The sequence below is a fragment of the Chaetura pelagica genome, unplaced genomic scaffold (genome assembly GCF_000747805.2).
Source record: "Chaetura pelagica isolate M959 unplaced genomic scaffold, ChaPel_1.0 scaffold171, whole genome shotgun sequence".
Taxonomy (NCBI): Eukaryota; Metazoa; Chordata; class Aves; order Apodiformes; family Apodidae; genus Chaetura; species Chaetura pelagica.
In genome coordinates, this window is record NW_009952066.1 from 3,650,776 (window position 1) to 3,672,761 (window position 21,986).

General features: G+C 41.7%; 1 protein-coding gene across 1 annotated transcript in view; it reads left to right on the forward strand.

The window, feature by feature from the left end:
- The window catches only part of DCBLD1 (discoidin, CUB and LCCL domain containing 1), a 34,927-nt gene extending 13,681 nt beyond the window's left edge, over positions 1-21,246 (forward strand). The window contains exons 4-15 of the mRNA XM_010005242.1: positions 271-322; positions 1,066-1,138; positions 2,852-2,985; positions 7,568-7,608; positions 8,887-9,102; positions 10,205-10,335; positions 12,105-12,252; positions 12,334-12,450; positions 14,188-14,278; positions 16,545-16,594; positions 18,084-18,203; positions 20,729-21,246. Of these exons, the coding sequence (XP_010003544.1) occupies positions 271-322; positions 1,066-1,138; positions 2,852-2,985; positions 7,568-7,608; positions 8,887-9,102; positions 10,205-10,335; positions 12,105-12,252; positions 12,334-12,450; positions 14,188-14,278; positions 16,545-16,594; positions 18,084-18,203; positions 20,729-21,246 (1,691 nt within the window). The remainder of the gene's footprint in view (positions 1-270; positions 323-1,065; positions 1,139-2,851; positions 2,986-7,567; positions 7,609-8,886; positions 9,103-10,204; positions 10,336-12,104; positions 12,253-12,333; positions 12,451-14,187; positions 14,279-16,544; positions 16,595-18,083; positions 18,204-20,728) is intronic.
- Positions 21,247-21,986: the final 740 nt, after the last annotated feature.

Consider the following 21,986-nt stretch of genomic DNA (forward strand, 5'->3'; position numbering starts at 1 on the left):
GATGAAGGGACAGGAGAGATTAAGGTTTGATTTCTACATTTAATATTCTGGGGGTCTGTGCAACTTTGTTGAAGGTGTAAAACCTCGGAAGAGGAAAAGAGGGAGATGAAAAAAAAGAAGGGAAAAACAGCTGTTTCTTTCTATCTAATTTCTAACTGGTTTTTAAGTATTATACAGAGAGATCTTTAAATGTAATCTCATGTTTAGCCAAATATTTGTCTTTACTTCCACATCCTGCAATGGGGATTGACGTTTGTAAACTTTTCACAGATCTAATAACATGTTTGGAGCGAGGGAACCACTACACACACAACGAATACAGGTAAAGAGAGTTTGCAGCTCCCTGTGCTGTGGCTTGCTTTGCTGTAGCTGTCATCTGGGCCAGTTCTTAGAAAATGCCATGTAAGGGAGATACCATCTTGGTTTCTTGGAGAAATGGATTTTTTTGAGCTCCAATGCTGTAATAGTCCAAGGCCCAGTTGTGAGAAGCAGTAGTGCAGAATGAAAGTCTGTGGCCCAGAAAAAAAGAGGGAATAGAGTTACAAAACAAGCGTCATTTGGGCATACATATACATGGTATATGTAAAAAGAGTTTCCACTTTGAAATTCAAAGTAGCCTCAATTTCCAGTGCTTCTCCTGTGAACAGATCATGCCCTAGCTGATACAAGATTATCTGAGAACATACTATAATTTCTTGGTTCCTTGAACCTTGTGATAGGATTTAAAAGGGTAATAAATTGTGCCCTTCTGGCTGCTGTCTGGATGTGCATGTAGGCTTCTTATCTGGGCTGTGCTGAAAATTCAAGTGGTAGCATTTCTAGAACAAGAGAATTAAACAGAAATACCTTTGCAGAACTGCTTTGCTGGGTCTTTGTGTGCTGCTGTATGCAGTCTGCCCATGAACTCAAGGTCCCATTTATCTCTTAGACTCACTAAGAGACCATCAGCCAGAACTTAATGCTAAAATATTTATTTGTTTGAGAGCATATCTTTTGTATAAGTTTGTTTCTGTGTATTGTCACTACTGCTCATATTTTAAACAAGCCTCTCTTCTCCCACTACAGCAGATACTGTCCTGCTGGCTGCAGAGACATAGCAGGTGACATCTCTGGGAATATCGGAGAAGGATACAGAGATGTAAGTACAAAGGATAGTAAGAGGACATTTATAAAGACAGAAGAGGGCAACACAGCACAACTTGGTTTCGACTTTTGCTGCTTGACTTTTGTCAGTAATTCTTCCCAGCTGTGTTAGATATAGATACACCTTTTATTATCAGTATATGAGTGTGTTATCAGTATATAAGCACACAGAGATGCTTTTCAAACAGACCAATCAATTGTGTGAGAACAAAGTCCACTGATTCTCAAATTCACCTACTGACTTGTGGTTTCTGGCTTTCTGGAAAAACCCTGCATCGGGTTTGTCTCTCTCGAGGCAGTGCTCATCCATCTACTAAATATTCCTATGATTTCACATTTTACTTTCTTGTGTCTTTCTTTTCTAAAATGATAGGAAAATCTCTTGTAGGAAAAAAATACATTTCAGTAACGTGGGTTTTCTTTAAGATTATGCCTGCAATATCCCAACAATCTGCTCTGATATGAAATAAATATTAAACACTGCCTAATCACTTCCCACTGATAACTACCAACATCTTGGGTTGTTTTAACTGCTCCTTCTTCAAAACAAAACAGTTGCCTGAGTGGTTGGGTTTATCCACAGTTCCAATCACACGGTGCTCTCCCCTCTCTGTGCCCCTCACTGTGGACTTCCCTCATGTCATGCCTGTGAAATTTTGTCTTTCATGGTGGAGTAAGTTGAATGATACCACTGATGTAAAATCAGTTGCTGAGTTTCCAGAAAGTCAGTGTTCGTGTTTAACCTGTTCATCCAGTTATTCAAGCAGGCTGCTCCAGCCTGGGAAGTAGCAGAGCTGAAGCAACAAAGAAATGCCAACTTACATTCTCATTAGCTGGAATTATTCCTGCCCTTCGTTAGTTAGTTCGGGTGATTAAGAAAGAAAAGCAGCAAATGGTGTGACCTCATGCAGATCTTATCTGTGCAGAGGAATTTTTAAAAGAAATTTTCCCTTCGATGTTAAGGGCAATTCAGCTTTTCTGCTGGGAAGAACCTGAGGGGCTCCCCTGGAGCCCTGCTGCGTGTTCCCAGCCTTCCCCGGAGGGGACAGCTGGGACCCCAGCTGTGCCAGTACCCTAGCCCAAGCTGGGCCTGTGTGAGCGATATCAATCTCTGCCAGTAACCCTGGGAATGTCTCCTTTGCACCTTCCTGCTGGCCCCTCTGCTCTGTCCTAGCCCAGTGGCACATTATTGCCACCTAGTTGGCACCGAAGTTGTCCTGCTTGTATTTTTCAGTGTTATCCCAGCCAAGATTCTGGCAAATGGGCTATACTTAAAACCCAGCAGCAGCTAGTGAAGACATAGCCAAACACCCTAACGTGTGCCATGACTCAAATCTAAGGCACAGTAATAGATGGGCCTGCCTTAGTCCCTTGAGTAACTGTTCTCTTGGCAGAGTTGCCCTGCCTTTGACTTTGTTTTGCTGAGGAATGCCACAACACTTATTAGGTTAAAATCTTTCAGCACCTACTCAGAAGTAGGATTATTGGCTTTTGCATTTTAAAAAATAAATAAATAAATAAATAAAATTTGAAATTGAGGTATTTTTTTCCAAGATTACTGGTCTTTCTTCCCCCTGCCTTCCCTGCCCACCTCTCATTGGTCTGGAGCCTTTGCCAGATGTTGTGTGCTGTAGCACTTAGCATCCAAGTGAGAGCACTGTCAGATGGGTGCTCTGAGCTTCAGCTTCTGGCTGGTTCTGCCTTTCAGACCTCGCTGCTGTGCAAGTCGGCGATCCACGCGGGCGTGATCGCGGACGAGCTGGGCGGCCAGATCAGCGTCACCCAGCAGAAGGGCGCCAGCCGCTACGAAGGCGTCGTGGCCAACGGGGTCCCCTCGCTCGAGTGAGTACTGCTGGCAGGGCACAGTGCGCTGCCCAGAGCAGCACAAGCAGGTGGGGATGCTCTTCTGGGGAGTAAAAGGTGTTAGTTGTGGGTCTAGGGTTTTTTCGACTTTGTTTCTACAGCTGTATTAAAATGGTGTTGGCATTGGATATAGGCAAATATTTCAAGTTTTCAGTGGTCCATGCCCATGTGGGGCAGTATTTTCTTCTTTTCTTTCCTTTTTCTTTTTTTCCTTCTTTTCCTTCCAAAATGTATTTTCAAATTACTCTGTTAGCAGATACATGAAAGTAGAATTTTCTGCAACAAACACCTTTAATCGATATGTTAAGAAATAATGCTAAATTCATGTTAAAGTTTAAAAATTTTAGGAAGAATGAATAAATAAAAAGTGCTGTTGAGCAATAGGGGGTTTAATGAGCAACTTCTTATATATTGTGCTTTTGACATGTTTAGAGTTTTTCTCTTTTAGAATATTTATAGCAAAGGTGTTGTATTTACCACTTAGCTTCTGACTTTTAACTGTACTGTTGTTGAAGTAGAAAGAAATCCTCTAATCTCTTTCCAGCACAGTAAGCCCTTCCAGCAATTGCCTCTGTTGCTCCTTCTGGTTTATATTTTTTAATTTTCAGACATTATCTGGATTTTACATGAAGTTTTTGGTTGTTTGTAGGAAGGGAAATCTCCTCAGTCCCATAGTCTACAAGAGCTAAGGAATTAAGGCTTTTTACACTTCTTTCCTGGTTTCCCTATGATTTCTCCACACAATCCTGATGATTTTACAATCATGATGGTTAATTTAAAAAAAAACAACAAAAGAAGCATTAATTTCATTTGTTGCTTAAACTTCAGCACAGTTTGCTGAATATAGAGATGCTTTATATGCATTGGAGTATATAAAGCTGGGCAGCATGTAAACCACTGGTGGAAGGCATACAAAGACTAAATATTTTCTATTTGTCTTACACGTTGCTTGAAAGTTATTTGACTTAGAAAATGAATATAAATTTGTCTCAAGCAAAGCAGGACTGAGAGCTCAGCTGAGACACCAAGCCCTTCCTTAAAATAAATAACACAAATTCTTTCCCTTACACATACCAGCTTAGTGAAACCCTAACTTAAATATTTTGTGCAATAAGTAAAGATGTTACAGAACCACTTACATATATTCGTATGTTCACGATCCTTGAGAAAGCCACAAGGACTAAGTCAGACATAAAATGTTATAAGGCAGCCAGGATTTCCATTTGCACTTTTTTTCACAGTACAAGTTCTAGTGGGCAATGAATGAAGAAGGCAGCAAACATACGTACTGGGTGAAAACACAGTTTCCGTAATCAACCCACCACCTTAACTGCCAAGCATCCTTTTAATATTGCTATTCACAACATAATCAATACCTTTCATGGTAGTAATAGAAGTACCCACAGAGATTCCAAGTTGTCCCTGTGACATGAAGTGGGAAAATTCCAACTTGAAGGAGAGCTGAAACCTGTGCTTCCAGGCTGGTGCCAGCCTCCAGGGCTCTGATTTAGTTAGCGCGAGGCCCCTGAGGGAACTCCCTAAGGAGGAGTGCAGCCCCCTTCGCTCTCCTGAGTACCAAGGGCAGACAGAATCACTCCTTGAGGATGATGCACATCTCAAAGGGACTAAATTGCCCTGAGGACACAATCCTCTCTTTCTACAGATTATACAGGGAGCCATAGGCAAATAGGCTCAAACTGTGTCAGCTGCCTGCAAGCTACAGGGCACAGATTTTGAGAAACATGGGCATGTCAGGAGAGTGCTTCCCCAGGATGCTTCTGGTGCTCCTGGCAGCTGGGACAACTGCTGGCATGAGCCCATTTTCCCAGGAGAGGAAAATTGGAGGACGCAGGGAAATCCTTTTCTTTCAAAACGTGAAAATGTTCCTAGAAACAGAGAGTCTGTTTACTAAGAAAATGAACCAGGGCATTTCATGCTTTAGCAAGGCTTTTGTAAGATGTATTTCCAAAGCTGCATGGCTTTCCTGTCCTCAGGATACCTACACGCTGCAAGAAATTCCTGTGGAGCAGCCTGTGTTAACAAGAAAAAAATGGTGCTTAGATAGCAGTGCTGTAAGAGCTTTTCAGACGCCTTTAAATAAAAGCTTACTCAAGTTTTTAAAATCTCATTTATAGTGGATTTCAGTATTAAGTATTTAAATTATATAGCAGCTTGAGCTGAAATTGACCTCATCCAAAGCTGCTGCTGAAGTACATCGAGCTGTTAAATATCTGTGTTGTAATGTGAGGGTGAAGCCAGAGCTCACTGGCTCACCAGCCACAAGTAGTGACCTTGGCCTCCCTGCCTCTGGTCTTCAGCGACTCGTTACACTCTGGCATCTGTGAGGTGATCCATGCATAAGCCTGCACCCACAAATGATATAATGAAGATCAAGTGGCTGGATTTATTTGGCAGTCCTAATGCTCCAGGACAAATATATGAGAGGTTGTGGAGTCTCCTCTGGAGACATTCATAAACTGTCTGGACATGCTCCTGTGTGATCCACTGTAGATGATCCTGCTCTGGCAGGGGGTTGGACTAGATGATCCTGAGAGGTCCCTTCCAACCCTAACCACTCCGTGACTGTAACATTGTGGTGTGAGTTGGCCTGTGACTGTACGTCCATGCACGTGTAATAATTCATCTTCGAATCTCTGAAAATGCAAGAGACCACATGTGAATTGTGATAGAGGAGATTCAGGGTTAAGCTGCACTGTTTATAAAGAAGTTGGCTTGAGACTGACTGGAAAAAAGAAAGGAAAAAAAAAAAAAAAAGAGAGAAAAAAAAGGATTTTATGCTAACAGAAATTTATTATGGGAAGCAGCATCTTTATTAAGCAGAGCTACCAGCACAGGTCTCCCTTGTAGTCCTGCTCCAGTACTGTTACTGAGGCAGGATCCTAAAGGCTGTCAGAAAAATGAGGACCATGGGGCAATACCATCCCTTAAAGGACAAAGTGAGATTTGTGTGACAAATGCCACCTGTCACAGGAGGAAACTGATGACTTACCACTTAGTGAGTTTGTCCTCTTCAGTGACTTGCAGAATTATAGCAAAAATATTTCAGCTTGATTTCATAGCTTTATAGATCTCTCTTTGCTAAAATTGAAGCCATCTGTTTGGAAGGGACGTGAGTGACTTTTTTATTACAAAGCTTTACCTCATAAGTATTTGAGGACCGCTGTGATTTCTGTTTTGGGCAGGTTTTACTGATCACGATCAGTGTTTGTTTGCTTCTTTTCTCTTGAAATGGACTGCTTTGTATTAACTAAGAAAGCTAAAATAGTTTCAGCTGTCATGTCAAACTGGTTTGAAGCAAGCAGAGCACATCTGATCCTGATCACCCCTGAGGACTGCCTGAGGGGGGAAGATGTGGGAGGGAGGGCTTGGAGTTTCTCCTTCTAGCTACTTTACTGCCTACATGCCCAAATAAATCAGCTCCCTCCCATGTTCTTCATCATCTCTGAAGGGCTTCACTTGCCTGTAGTCATTAGTTTTCCCTCAGTGACAAAAAGAGGCAGTGTTTTTATTGACCTTGACATGGGGCCACTTTGCTATTCTCCGTTTGCAGTGCTCTCAAAACATCCAGCCCTGCACACTGCTGTTAGCCCACAGACAGAACCTCGGGGGAAATTTTCCTGGCCAACAAAAAAGGGCAGCCTGAAAGGGAGCTGTCTTGATGCTTAAGTGCAGAAGTTGTTTTACTGCTCAGTCATGCCAGCCAAGGCTTTTCGAAAGGGGCAAGTGATGCGTGCAGCTAATCGGAGTGATGTGGAAGGGGTCAGGTTTTCAAGAAATCCAAACTAATTTCACGTTCAAACCCCAGCTTTGATTTTTATTAGGCATCCATTCACAGTCATCACTTTTGGAAAAAAGCCTCCGGATCATCTCGTTGGAAATCAGCAAGTGGCTCCACAGGAGGCCAAGGAAAGCACATCTTTCCTTTACAGCGTGACTTTATCTTGTCTTGCATTGTGCAGGGTTGCGTGGAATGGCTTAAGAAATGGCTTTTCTCCTGAAGCAAAGCAGTCCACAACAGAAGGAGGAAAAGGGGAGCCATAAATGTTCCCACACAGATTAAACAAAGGGGTAGTTTTCATTCCATCTGGCTTAGTCACCATCCAATATAATTCTTTCACAGTGCTTAAGGCTGGATTTTCTTCAAACTAGATGTGCACTTAGACTAATAGAAAGTCATTGAGAGCTTTCCCATTCCAGGCTCTTTTGAATAGTCTCAAGTCGCCGGCCTGAGGAGCAGTAAAAAGCTTTCCCACAGCAGTACAGGGCCTGTGCAGAGGAGAAAAGCAAAAGTATGCATCAAGAGTAACAGGGTGATGGGCTGGGGAGTCACTCTAAAGCATAACAAATGGTCAAAAAAATTGATCTGAATTCAGTTACAGTGAGAGATGCACAAGAGTGCTCTCACTGGCGTCAGTAACCGGCCAGCAGAGCAAGTGGCTACATGGCCAGAGATATTTTGTTAGATAAACAGTGAAATTGTACCTCAGTGATCCTGGGACTGCCACCTGAAAGGCTGATTTACCTTTTTCTTTTCTTACAGAGGTTCTCTCTCAGATAAGCGGTTTATATTTACTTCAAATGGTAAGAATAATGGCTTTATTTCTAGCTGCTCAATTTTTACCTTTTTCTTTCAGTATTTTCTATTAAAGTTTTGTAAAGTGATCAGGGGGAATATCAGGCTGTGTCTAGGAAGGATATTTTAGGGCAGCAATTATTTTAAAGTGGCAAGTTGAATAAAAAAATGTAAGGGATGTTAAGTAAGCTAGAATGAAAACACAATAGGAATAGGTCATAAGCACATAGACAAGAAGGAGAAATAGTATTCTGCTGTTACATTTCTAGTGCCAACATATGAAAAATGGCAATCTGATAATCCTATTTTTATGCACTTTAGGTAGCAGAAAATTAAAGCAGTTTCTCCCCAGATATTTATAAATTTCATCTTTGTTATACAAGACAAGAATGAAAACATAGAGAGGAATGAAAATATATTTACATTGCACTGATACAGAATGAGTTTTTCTTTATGACTTTCCAAGATGCAAAAGCATCTTTAATCTGTCAAGCTGCTCATTTGCATAAAACATAGCAAAGAGAGGGGAAAAGTTCATGCTCATTCTTCTGAATTACGTTTCAGTCATCCGAGATAGAATCATTTACTCTTCCACTGAAAATTTGTAGAGCATGTATAGGCCTTTGAAACTGCCAGGCAAATATTTTTAACTTCATTGAAACCTTATTCCTCTGGCCCGTTTTCTCTGAAGAACCTTGAAGTGCAGAAATTTTGTGGGTTCTGTAGTGGAGTTTACAATACTTACCTACAGCTATTATCTTCATGATATCACCTCTTGGCAGCAGTATCAAGGATTTGCTCTAATGAGTAACTTTCCTAGCCCTAACTGCAGGTGAGAATTATGAAATATTTACAGTAAAGTGTTCCTTTCAGTTTAGCACCTTCATCTGAGAAATGTTTTGTACAGCAAAATTAGTTAATGCCAATCTCAAAACATAAATATGTTTCAGAAGGGAAATTTTAAAACATAAGAAGTCTCCACAGGAATGAGACAAAACTACAGAGATTAAAAAACCAACATGGCAAAAATAACAGATGGATTCAGAAGGTGTCATGTGTGTAGGAGGTAAAATGGTAAAAGAGAGGGACTGCAGCACTCTGGTACTGGATCATCCACTACAAGTTGACTGGCAAACACCACAGCTAATAGACAGCATCAGGCTAGCACTAGATTAAGCAACATCTGACTTTGCTGTTGTGGGTGGTCTTCATATGTTGCTAGCCTAATATAAAAATATGCTGTGAAAATGCAAAATAACTCCTTCTGTCTGTCTGGGGACTTCTAGGCTGCAACAAATCTCTCAGCTTGGAAGAGGGATTCCTCTCCAAGAGTCAGGTTACTGCATCTTCCTACTGGGAAGAGACCAATGAATTTGGGCAACTCTTCCAGTGGTCTCCTGACAAGGTTTGGCTTCAAGTCTCAGGATTGGCTTGGGCCTCTAACCACAGCAACAGTCGTGAATGGTTGGAGATAGACCTGGGAGAGAAGAAGAGAATAACAGGTATGTCGCTGCCTGGTTATTAGAAGCTGGGGTTTCACCTAGAGAAGAAACTGAAACCTAATAATTCACTAATGCAATGTTTCTTCCCTTAAATCTAAGGAAATATTCTGCACTGAGGAATATTATTTTCCTATTATAATATCATGGCTATTTACAAGACTGGCCTTCCTATAGGGAATATAGGGTTGAATTCAACTGTTGTTTATGCCTGATCTGTAAACATGTTTGTAGGCTTAGAACAAAATGCTTACATGGAGGCCAGTAGGGTCTGGATGGATGATAAACAGTTGGTTTGGATCTATTAATGGTGCAGTTCTGGAGTTAGTAACAAACATTAAAGTCATGGCATTTGAAATAATGGTGCAGGTAAAAGAAAGCACCTCTCCTACAAAGAAAAGCTGAGACAGTTGAGATTGTTCAGCCTGGAGAACAGGAGACTCTGGGAAGACCTCACAGTGGCCTTTGAGCACCTGAAGGGGCACACAGGAAAGCTGGGGAGGGGCTTTATACAAGGGCTGTATTTTGTTTTCCAGCTTCCTGTTCATCCTTTTTGTATCTACTTCACAGATTTAGGCTTGGAGAGGTTGCCCAGGGAAGTTGAGGAAGCCCCATACCTCGAAGTGCTCAAGACCAGGTTGGATGGGGCCCTGAGCAACCTGGTCAAGTGGAAGGTGTTCCTGCCTATGGAGGAGGATTGGAACTAGACTATTCTTAAGGTCCATTCCAACCCAAACCATTCTATGATTCCATTAAATTCATGATTTCAGCTCTTGGTTTAGTTGTACAAATGTAAATTACAGTTGCAGCTAAAGATGTAGAGACTGCTGATATAAACCATGCATGATGTCAAAGAGCAATTACCATTTTTAGAGTCATTAATTTGGGCTCTGTTAAAAATTCCATTGCTCTAAATTAACAATTCAAAACTGATTTCCATTATTCACCTAAATTTTAAACTCAACTCCAACACAGTTTGAAAAACAAATCAAGACTTTGAAGGCAAAATCCTCCAAACTGTTTTGTCTTCTGTGTTTGCATTCTAAAATGTTCCTTTAAAACAGACACCTAACAAGTGAAAATGTATTTTGCATTTTGTTAAAAGGGATTAAGACCACTGGTTCTGGATCCACAATGCTGAATTTCAACTTTTATGTAAAGACATTTAAAATTAACTACAAAAATAACAACTCAAAATGGAGAACTTACAAAGGGATTCTGAGCAACGAAGAAAAGGTAAGGAAAAGTGGGAGAGATAGGAAAACACAGAGCAATAATGTGCATGCTGTTTTGACGTTAATGGGCAGGTTTCACTGTCAAGAAAGATCAGGAGTTTAGGCATATCTAGACTTGGGATAGCTTCACCAGTGTAATTTATGGCCATGGACTAGATAGCAAGCTTGTGGAAACAAGGAACCCAGGGCTTACTGAAGTTGTGAGACACACACAGGATGGCAAGTGTATACGTGTGTCCTTTCAAAAAAGCCACAGTGTAATTTAATTAAAGCTGTACAACTGGCTGTATGGGAAAGGCTTCAGCTCAGCTCAGTGTTTGCCCATGCTAGGAACACTGTACCAGTGCAGAAGCATTGGCTGGTATGGCACCAGCAAAGCTGAGATTCACCTTGGATGTACTGACATATCAACTCATCCCTCCACAAGCAAAACAACCAACTTGGGTGAAGGTACAGTGCTGCTGGTGGGGCTGTGCACGAGGACCCAGCTTCTGCTCAGACTGTACACACCAGGGACTGCACCACTGTTAGGAATTGATCTAATTTCAACATAAAATAAATGCTCTTACACCAAAATACCTGTCCACACAACAGCTTTCACAGACTCTGAGCAACTTTAACAATTAATAGATAGAAGTAGTGGAACTAGTTCTTGCAGACAAAGGATGTGCTGCCCAGGTTTGTCTGGTAACATTTTCCCCTGAAAATCTGATGTTTCTCTTCAAACAAACGGAAACCAAAACAACCCTCTCTACCCTCAACAGCGTTCAAAGCCAGACCTTGACTCATCATTTCTGAGGGAGCTCAGTTTGCCTCGGGGTAAGGCTCTACTTTGTCCTCAGTCTTCATGCCAGTTTGAAAAACCTTGGTAGAGCTGTGGAGAAATTGCCTGCTAGCGCTGATTTTCTTAGCTTGTACGGAAAGGAATTACTATGCAGCATTAACTGGTTTAGTATTTTTTAAAGGTTAAATTGAGGGGCTGTTGGCCCACAAAGTAACAAATCAAGCTAATAGGGGCTGAACTGTGAAGGCTACCTATTCAAAATCTGCAGGTTTAAAGTTTTCCAAAATGACTTGTTGTATACAAATTATCTTAAAGAAATATCAAATATGATCTTAGTTTCAGCAAAGGTGCATGACAAAACTTGTCCCATCAGAACCCCATGTGACCTGGCATTTTGTCTAAGATATGCTGAGCTCATTTCCCTGTCCCATCAGGCTTTTAGTTTTCCTAGATCAGGCTGAAGCCTCTCCAAGAATTAGTTTTGCAAGGACTATAGTTCTGTACGTGGGGTGAACTGATTCTGGAAAATACTCTGTAAGTATTAAAGGCAAGTATAAGGGAAAAGGAGACACAACTAATAGTCACTCTTTGAGCTTGATACAGAGAACGGATCATTTTACTAAAATGTCTAGAAATATTTCACTTCCATTTTTTTTAATATATTTTTATTCCCTGTTGCCCAAGCAAGGGTGTTGCAGCTCTACTAAATCAAAAATGAAAGCATTACACCAGCATACATCAACTAGAAATTACACAGAATTGAAAGACAGTGATAATCTTCCTTCTCTGAGCTAACAGAAAAATGTGTTCATCTGTCAGATTATTTCTTTTCAGAACTCTCAATTCTAAAAATCTCGTGGCTGCATCCCAGATTATCAGTATATTAGTTTTAGAATAATGAAAATCTTTGAAGTTGGATATCAGGAGCACTCTGAAGAAAGAGATTGTTCAAACAGAGCAAACAACACACTTACATTTCGTTGCAGGTATTCCAAGGCAACTCCAACTCTGGTGACATAGTACGCAACAACTTCATCCCTCCGATTGTGGCCCGTTATCTGCGAATCATCCCTCAGACTTGGAACCAAAGAATAGCATTGAAGCTGGAGCTGATGGGCTGTCGAATAATGCAAGGTATGGGGTAAGCAATGCTCCCTGGACATGCTGCCTCCAAAGCCCCCCGTGCCCCCACTGATGGCCCCTTCTCTTTTGCAGCTAATAGTTCATTTACGCACTCAATGTGGCAGAAACCAAGTCAGAGCACAGAAACCTCCCTTGGGAAAGAAGACAGGACTGTTACGGAGCCCATCCCATCAGAAGAAACAAACTTGGGTAACACTACCTAGCGTGGCATTTTGTCTAGAATGCACCATCTCTTCAGCCCGGCCTGAATTAACCTCCAACTTTCTCACAAATTAAAAGTTGTGTTTTCCCTTCAGACTTTTTTAAAGATTAGTGACAGACAGAAGAAGGAAGAGCATAGCTTCTTTTTGTCTTAAGACATAGTAAGAGACTGAAAGCCTTATCTTTCCTTGATGTGTGAAACATCAGGCTTTGGTTTCTCTGTCATACTGATTTATTAGCCATGTTTGGTAGGTGGCTCATGGGATGATAACAGAGCAGTCATCAGTATTTTTTTGAGATGCTCTTCCTCACTCTCTTCCTATATTTTGTATTTTTTGTAATAAATGAGGCAGTGGTCTCACAAAAATGTCACCTTCTTTCTACACAACCATGACTCTTCCCAGAGCAGGTCCCCAGCTATAAGCAACCTACAGTAGTAGTGCATGGCTAGGTAATTAAACACCTTTTCATAATGCCTATGTTCATGGGGGCTCAGAAAACTTTATTTCTCATACTTGTCTCTGAATATGCAATCTTTATCCTTTAGTGTTGTGGAACTGATTTCTTAGACCTTAAAAAGCAGGCAAACAAAATTTGTTGCTAATACTGACTGTTTGGTGGACCCATAGCTAGGCAGGAATTACTGAACTCACCACACCAAACACTGCTACCCATTAGGTAGCTGGTAGTTATAGAAATGCCTCTGTAAAAAAAACCAAAAACACGTTTTTAAGAAGCAATCACTTAAAGAAAAATTAAGCTCTTCTGAAACTGCACTGCTCTTGCCAGGAGCAAGCCAAGTTCATCTGTGCAGTGGTATGGATAAATTGTATCCACGTTCACTGAAAATGAATCTACTTAGATTTCACCTGCTAAATTGTAAATACCCTGGAGACTTAAGGGTAGTGATAGGACATGGGGTAATGGTTTTACACTGAAAGAGGGTAGATTTAGGTTAGACATCAGGAAGAAATTCTTCACCATGAAGGTAGTAAGGCACTGAAATAGGTTGCCCAGGGATGTTATGGATGCCCCTCCCTGGAGGTGTTTTAAGGCCAGGTTGAGGCTTTGTGCAGCCTGGTCTAGTGTGAGGTGTCCCTGCTCATAGCATGGAGGTTGGAACTTGATGATCTTTAAGATCCTTTCCAACCTTAGCCATTCTATGATTCTATGACTCATACACTGCATTATATGCTACTTCTGCAGCCTGGCAAGTGTCTGTAGGAATAGCAAATGGTGCACTCCTGACTCAAGAGCCACCTCACTGCTAATTTCCAAACCCAGCTCTAAACCCTGTTCTGTTAGAATTTAACAGGGACTAAACGGGTTTTTCCCTAACCCCACTCCTGACTGAAATGTTCAGCATGAGCCAGATACTCAGCACGTAAAATTGCAGTCTCATTTGGCAGTTTTATAAGCAACAGAAAGCAGAGTTGTTTGAAGTGGCTTTTAAACATCACCAAGAGTGCAAAAAGAAAGAACTACTCTTTGTAAGGATGCATACGGATATTAAGCCAAGTGTCAGCCTTGAGAAAATATATTTAACTCTCTCATCTCAACACTGTTCCACATAGGTATATTAGCAACTAAGTACAGCTGAGGACCGGACTTGCAAGGAGCGCTCCTGCAAGATTATCTGCTTTTTGCAGAGTTCTCTCCAGTAAAAAAGATCAGCCTCAGAGTAATTTGCCTTTTTAACTTTTCTCCTTTTTTTTCATCATGCAGGCTTAAAGCTTACAGCTATAATTGTCCCTGTCCTCATCGTGCTGTGTCTGATCCTGTTCTCTGGAATTTGTATCTGTGCAGCCATAAGAAAGTAAGACACTGTCTTTTGTCATAGTAGGCATTTGCGGCTACCTAGATGGCACATCCAACTACATGCCCCTCTACCGGAGAGCTGGGAATCTATACACTGTTTGGCAGTAGAGCTCATGTCTTCTCTTTGTAAATTGTATTCCTCGTTGTACATCTCCCCTAGTAGGAAAAAAATTAAGGTGAAGGACGTCAGAGCTGCACACTCCAATTGACAGTCCAGTGTAACCAGCTGTTCATTTCAGCCTACATATACCACAAATACTAAGGTGTAAAGCAATTAAAGAAGGAATAGTTTCTCCACCAAAGCCAAACCAAAATTCAGTGAAGGGAGGATTTCAGCTATCTATCTGGATCATTTTCTTTCATTTCTCTGCTGTTGTGTTTCTGCTTCCCAGTCCCTTAAGAAAGAGCACTTAAGCTAGCAGGCTGAAAGCAGCTGTAAGGAGTTGCAGGCATACACTGGTGAGCAGCTAAAACAGCCACTAGGTTTCACAAATCAGAGGACTAGAAGCAGCAGTGCTAGCTGTGTTTCCCACTAGATGGTCTAGTGTGAGGTGTCCCTGCTCATAGCATGGAGGTTGGAACTTGATGATCTTTAAGATCCTTTCCAACCTTAGCCATTCTATGATTCTATGACTCATACACTGCATTATATGCTACTTCTGCAGCCTGGCAAGTGTCTGTAGGAATAGCAAATGGTGCACTCCTGACTCAAGAGCCACCTCACTGCTAATTTCCAAACCCAGCTCTAAACCCTGTTCTGTTAGAATTTAACAGGGACTAAACGGGTTTTTCCCTAACCCCACTCCTGACTGAAATGTTCAGCATGAGCCAGATACTCAGCACGTAAAATTGCAGTCTCATTTGGCAGTTTTATAAGCAACAGAAAGCAGAGTTGTTTGAAGTGGCTTTTAAACATCACCAAGAGTGCAAAAAGAAAGAACTACTCTTTGTAAGGATGCATACGGATATTAAGCCAAGTGTCAGCCTTGAGAAAATATATTTAACTCTCTCATCTCAACACTGTTCCACATAGGTATATTAGCAACTAAGTACAGCTGAGGACCGGACTTGCAAGGAGCGCTCCTGCAAGATTATCTGCTTTTTGCAGAGTTCTCTCCAGTAAAAAAGATCAGCCTCAGAGTAATTTGCCTTTTTAACTTTTCTCCTTTTTTTTCATCATGCAGGCTTAAAGCTTACAGCTATAATTGTCCCTGTCCTCATCGTGCTGTGTCTGATCCTGTTCTCTGGAATTTGTATCTGTGCAGCCATAAGAAAGTAAGACACTGTCTTTTGTCATAGTAGGCATTTGCGGCTACCTAGATGGCACATCCAACTACATGCCCCTCTACCGGAGAGCTGGGAATCTATACACTGTTTGGCAGTAGAGCTCATGTCTTCTCTTTGTAAATTGTATTCCTCGTTGTACATCTCCCCTAGTAGGAAAAAAATTAAGGTGAAGGACGTCAGAGCTGCACACTCCAATTGACAGTCCAGTGTAACCAGCTGTTCATTTCAGCCTACATATACCACAAATACTAAGGTGTAAAGCAATTAAAGAAGGAATAGTTTCTCCACCAAAGCCAAACCAAAATTCAGTGAAGGGAGGATTTCAGCTATCTATCTGGATCATTTTCTTTCATTTCTCTGCTGTTGTGTTTCTGCTTCCCAGTCCCTTAAGAAAGAGCACTTAAGCTAGCAGGCTGAAAGCAGCTGTAAGGAGTTGCAGGCATACACTGGTGAGCAGCTAAAACAGCCACTAGGTTTCACAAATCAGAGGACTAGAAGCAGCAGTGCTAGCTGTGTTTCCCACTAGATGACCATTCATATGAACCTGCCCTTGGAAATGCATCCATCTGAAGATGGGGATTTGGAAGTATAAATGATGCTTTGCTGACTTTGCTTCATCACTAGTGGTACTCAGCTCTGCCCTTGATTCCCAGTAAATCTATGAACTAGCCAAAGAATTCAGAGGAGCAGACCCAAAGCATAACCTGGAGTGACACATATGGACATGGACATATTAAATTGATGAGAGCCAGACACAAGAAATTTGAACTCTCACAACTCGCATACAGATGGGGGAAAATGAAAAGTAGAAACCTTGGGTTGCATCCCTTTTGTTCTAGTAAATGCTGGTCTCCACAAACTCCAAGGGAAGTGTTATCCTCAGCCACTTAACATGAGGGCTCTTTCTGCTGGAGTTAAGGCATGAAGCTGAAATGCTGTGAGTGCAGATGTTTATACATACTTTCCTCTCCTTGCAGGCGAGAAGCCAAAGGATTTTCTTATGGATTATCGAGTGCTCAGAAATCAGGTTAGTGGAGAACCAGGCACTTTGTCCTGTCTTTTGGGCCAATGGGAAGGGGTTTATGCAACTAAGCATGAAATGCTTATGAAATAGCATCCACGTTTCCTAATTCAAATTCACCTCTTCATACAAGGGAAGAGGCAAGTGATAGTCCCACTTGTGCCATCCTTGCACAGTGCCCTCAGAAACAATTTAATTTGGTTTCTATGACAGAAAGGCAATTAGCAAAAGATCTATTATACATAGCGCATAAATTAGCATGTAAGAGTGCTCCCAGGTGCCCTCCCTTTCCTTCACTCCTCCAAAATACCTACTTCGCAGAAAATGGCTGCTTTCCTTTTCTTTTCCCCACAGCAGAGGATTGCCTTTCTCCAAGAGAGCAAAGGCTAATAATTTTTTATGGCTTTAATATTTTCATTCACTCTCCTCCCTGGTTGGGATGGTATTTATAAAGCCTAACAATACTGAATTGTACTTAATGTGTAAAATTCACATAGGGATTGGCTTGAGGACTCTGCTTTAGTAGATGCCTGCAAAACCCCCATCAAGTACATTCTTTGTCTTCCTCAATAATGCTTTCTAGAGTGGGGTCTCCCATCAGCTTGGAAGTTGGGGCTCAGCTGTTTTTCCTGGCCAGCCAACTCTATAGAGGAATATCTTTCTGAATCTCAGCTTACCATAAAAAAAGAAACCACTAAGCAATTCACATGTCTCTTGACATGTGCCTTGCAATAGGTCAGCTCCGAAATTTCATCCCTCAGCAGGTGCTGACGTCAGTGAAAGGAATGCTGTTACCCACTGCAGCTTGCCCTCATTAAAAAATTAATTTGTACTTAACATCATGTTTGCTAATATGATTTTTCAAGGTCACATCATAATCCCTTCTCACTTGTTAATGAGGACAAGTCCCAAGAAATTGGAGATAGCCTCTTACCCCGTCAGTTAATTTGTTGTGTGTGTTTCATAAATCAAGCTCCAAACCCACCTTGCCACAGACTCCTGTTGCAGGCTCCAGGCAAGTGCCTGACACTGTGGATTTTTTCTTTTCTGTCTCACAAGGATGTTGTGAGAACAAATTAATTGATGAATTCGAGTGGTCAGATACCAAGGAAATGGAACCCATACTAGTCTACAAAAAAAGACATTTTAAGCATTATTTTTGCCATATAAGCAATGGCAAAACATGTAACTGGTTTAAACCTGCTGTTTTACTGAAATACTTTGTGAAGGCATTGGTGCAGAAACCTACAGAGTTTAAGTCCTTCTTTCCAATAAAAAGTTTTGTTTTCACTTGGAAATCCCAGCTGATGATTCACTTTTTCCCTTTCACACTCTAAATTTAGGGGGCTCTTTTTACAAATATCCCATTTTAGTCTTTAACTACTTTAATACATTGACAGCTATGAGTACACCAGAAATAAAACTTTCTGATAGATCTTTTGATTGTAAGAATAAAGTTGCTAATAAGCTTTCTATTTTTATTTCTTTACCATAGGTTGCTGGAAACAAATCAAGCAGCCCTTCACCAGGCATCAGTCAACTGAATTTACCATCAGCTATAATAATGAGAAGGAGACACCACAAAAACTAGATCTGGTCACCAGTGACATGGCAGGTAACAATTGTTCCCCTTGCAATGCCCTCATTTTGCTCTGTGTGCAGAGCAGGTGACAGGCAGAAGGATGGGCCTGCAATGTTAGAAGCTCCAGCTCTCACACAAGCTGAGGCCGAGGAATAGATATAACTGCTCATCCCAGAAGGAGAGTGAAGCAGCTAAATAGATCAGGGGAAAACATAACAAAACAAATAAACCAAACATGACCACTGTTTGTAAAATTTTCTTGAGTTTTTGGGAAACGTGTCCTGACTCTGACATAGTTACAGCTGATGGCAGCCATGGAAGGCAGTCAGGTGTGGATGCAGTGCAAGAATGGGCCTCAGATAGGAGCGTCTGGCTTTGCCGACTCATTTTTGTGTTTCTTTTTAAACACAAATGTCTCTGGAAATGAAACAAAAGGTAATGGCCCTTGTTCCTCAGCAAATAGAAAAATAATTTAGTTGGTCTGCAGTGGGATTTCATGCCCAGCTGGAAGTTGTGCTGACATCCCTGTGCAGCTTTCCTGGTGTCTGAACTATTTTGGAGATGAGGCCCCATGATGTGGAAGCAGGTAGATGAGAGAGAAGATACAAAACAATCACAGTGCTTCTCTTCTGTGCTGCCTTGGCTCCAGGTCACTGTTTGGATAGAGCAAATCCCTGCATCAGTACTATTTGTATCCCAAAGGGATGTTTTTTTTTAATTCATCCTCTTAGCACATCTTATCCTTGCCTAGTTTAGTCTGTCTGGAAAGGCTAGTGACACCAGCCATTTCATGGGATCAGTGATCACCGGTCTTCCAGAAAGACTAATTTGTTGTTTCCAGCTTCCAGAACTTCAAAATTCCTTAGAATTTTTCCAATGCATTTGGCAGAGAAATATATTCAAAAAAACAAATTAATGGTTATAGTAATTCCATATGGTGCTACCTTGGCTATCTTTCAAAAATGGTTTAAATCTTTTTCAGAAACTTCCAATATAAATATGCAGAGACCTATAAAGCAGTTTTATTTCATGAAGGAAAGGGAGTGCATTAAGGTTGCTAACAAATCATGGTTACCTGGCTCTCCTGGCCACGTCTCAGGAGCTTCTGCTCTCTCCATCCTCCCCTCCTGCCATGTGTGGAAGTTTAACCTCTCAGTTTGCCCAAGCATCTCCCCAGCCTTAGCATTTCACCTACAGACTCCTTAAAAATAAGAAACACGAAACAAAAATGTAAATACAGGCCAGAGATTTGCCATTTAATAATTTAATGGCAGAGGGTGTGCAACATGCATAGAGGTTTACAGGCTACACAAAAATCCCCCCCCTTCAAGTCCCTGGCTGCCTGCTGGTTCTCCAAGGCAGCTGGGAGTGAGTCGAGGCGCTTAATCCTGAGTGAGGGTGATTGCTGGGGATGGTGGCAGTGATGCTGGGAAGAGCTGCACCACTTACTCAGTGGAGTATCATAACGCCTTCAACCCTACATGCTGAAGTTTGGGAAGCAGCCAGAAGCTGCCAAAAAGATTCACAGGACATATGGGATGGAATTTGACGCTCATGTCAGATGAATCATGATGCCAGAAGATAAACTGAGCTAACTTCTTTGCGCCTGCGTCAAAACACGATACTTTAGCAGTGTCATTTACCAGAGAAGTTCAGGCCACTGTATGTAACCATGAGAGATTGTCACTAGCACCAAAGCAAGAAAGTCAGAACACTGAAATTTCTCATAATAGTTTTAGTGGATTTTTTAAGAAACCTTTTTAGTCCAGATCTCTTTCCTAATGGCAGCCTGGCCTCCGCCTAGACTAGAGGTACGAACACATGTTTCTCGAGGCCGTATTGCCTCCATCTTGCTTCTTGCTTCTCCTTGGGCTGTTTGCTCATCCCCAGCTCTACCCCGTGACCAGGGTGACTGCCCAGTTCCTCTGGCAGTGCTAGTCCTGCTTCTCCTCCCACAGCTTGTCCCTCCCTCGCATGCCCGCAGCAGTGCTGAGCTGGCTTAGCACATTTCACACTTCTCTTGACACTCTTGGCTGCTGTTCCACTTAACTTCATCCTTCTTGTCAGTCAGCTACTGCAAGATGCCTTTTAAATAAAGCCAGCACTTGGTCAGGCTTGTTAAGAATCCTCTGGGCATTTTAATTATTCCACAAGTGGGACTTGAGTTTTTAAGAGCTTCTTGTTTGTGTATCTTCATGCAACATGCTTTGTCCAGTTCACTGCTAATATTTTGTTGACTTCTCTCTCTTTCAGGGATTTTGAGTATACTCCAGTAATGATGTTGATTTGTTTGGGTGGGTAGGTGGGGAAAGGGAGGGAGGAAGTGGGAAAAGAGGTGGCAGATTGGAGCTCCTCCATGGAACAGCTTCTGTCATGTTCTGCAATGCTTGAAGGAGATTACAGGACTGCTGCTTGGGCAAGGCTTCCTCACATTCCTGATAACCACGTGTTTGATATGATAACTGAATCAATTTTTCACACAAATTACATATCAATGCATAAGTACTGAATAAAATAATTAATCTGTGCCTTATTAAGCAGTTCATGCTTCCTTTTAGATTATCAGCAGCCTCTCATGATCGGGACTGGAACGGTAACACGGAAAGGATCTACTTTTAGACCCATGGACACCAAAGACGATGCAAGAAGGGGAAGTACAGAATTTGAAAACCACTATCACTGTCCACACAGAGCTAATCGGCACGAATACGCTCTGCCCCTGACCAGCCAAGAGCCTGAATATGCCACCCCCATCATAGAGCGTCACATAGCAAGAGAAAGCAATTTCCCCTCTGAAAATGGCTACAACGTTCCTGCTGCCTCATCCCAGAAACACTCCCTTTCTGCCAGCAGCTTCTCCAGCTCCTGTAAGACCGACACCAGGAACGGAGACTATCAGACACCCCAGAGTGTCATAAACTACGACAAACCCAAAGTTAATGGTGTTCTGACCTCTGTGAGCTACAGCACGGACTACCAGAAACCTCAGCCCAATGCCTTTGGGAGCGAGGGCTACTCCACGCCCAGGGACTGCCTAAAGCCAATAAGTCAGACAGCAATGACAGCTCTTTTGTGATCTGCCGAGCAGGAGAGACGTGGTGCGCAGGAACGTCGCTGCACAGCTTTCTGAAGTGAAAACAGAGTTTGGAGGGACTCTGCCGCAGGAGGCAGAAGGCAAACAAGCCCTGTGTACATAATATTGCAGTCTTGCTGGGTTTTGACATCTGAAGAAAGCATATGCTGTTTATCACTGTTTATACCAAGAGAGATGTTATCAGTGAAGACTGTACATCTTATTTTCTGTAACTGATCTCAGTGCTCCATTTGCAATGTGTGCAATTTGTACATAGCTTTTATTTAAGGAGAATTTCTTAAGTTACGTTTTCACCTGGGGAATTGAAAGGATTGCAGAAATGCCTATTTAAGAAAAAAAAATGTCTCTTTTTCTGTCTTTATTTACCTGCTGTTCTGCTGGCAGCTGTAAATTGTGTATCTTACAGTTGCAGTGAGTCATCTCCTTTCCTATGATAACTGAAAATAGGGCATCAGTGTAGTTCTTATTGAGAGGGTAGAAGCAGCAAAACTACTTGAAGCATAACGTGCACAAGAGAAGGCAGCTGAGCACTTAAATACTATGTTCAAACCCACCTTCCTGGCTGCTTATTAGCAGCAATTCTTACATGCTTGAATTTGATCTAGCATATGAGCTGAGCCTGTTGAACTTGCTATTTGTGTTACTAACAGGTAGAAAGGCTGAAATGAGTTTTGGGTTCAAGCCACGGGAATCACTTGGCAATAGAAAAATAACCTAAACAA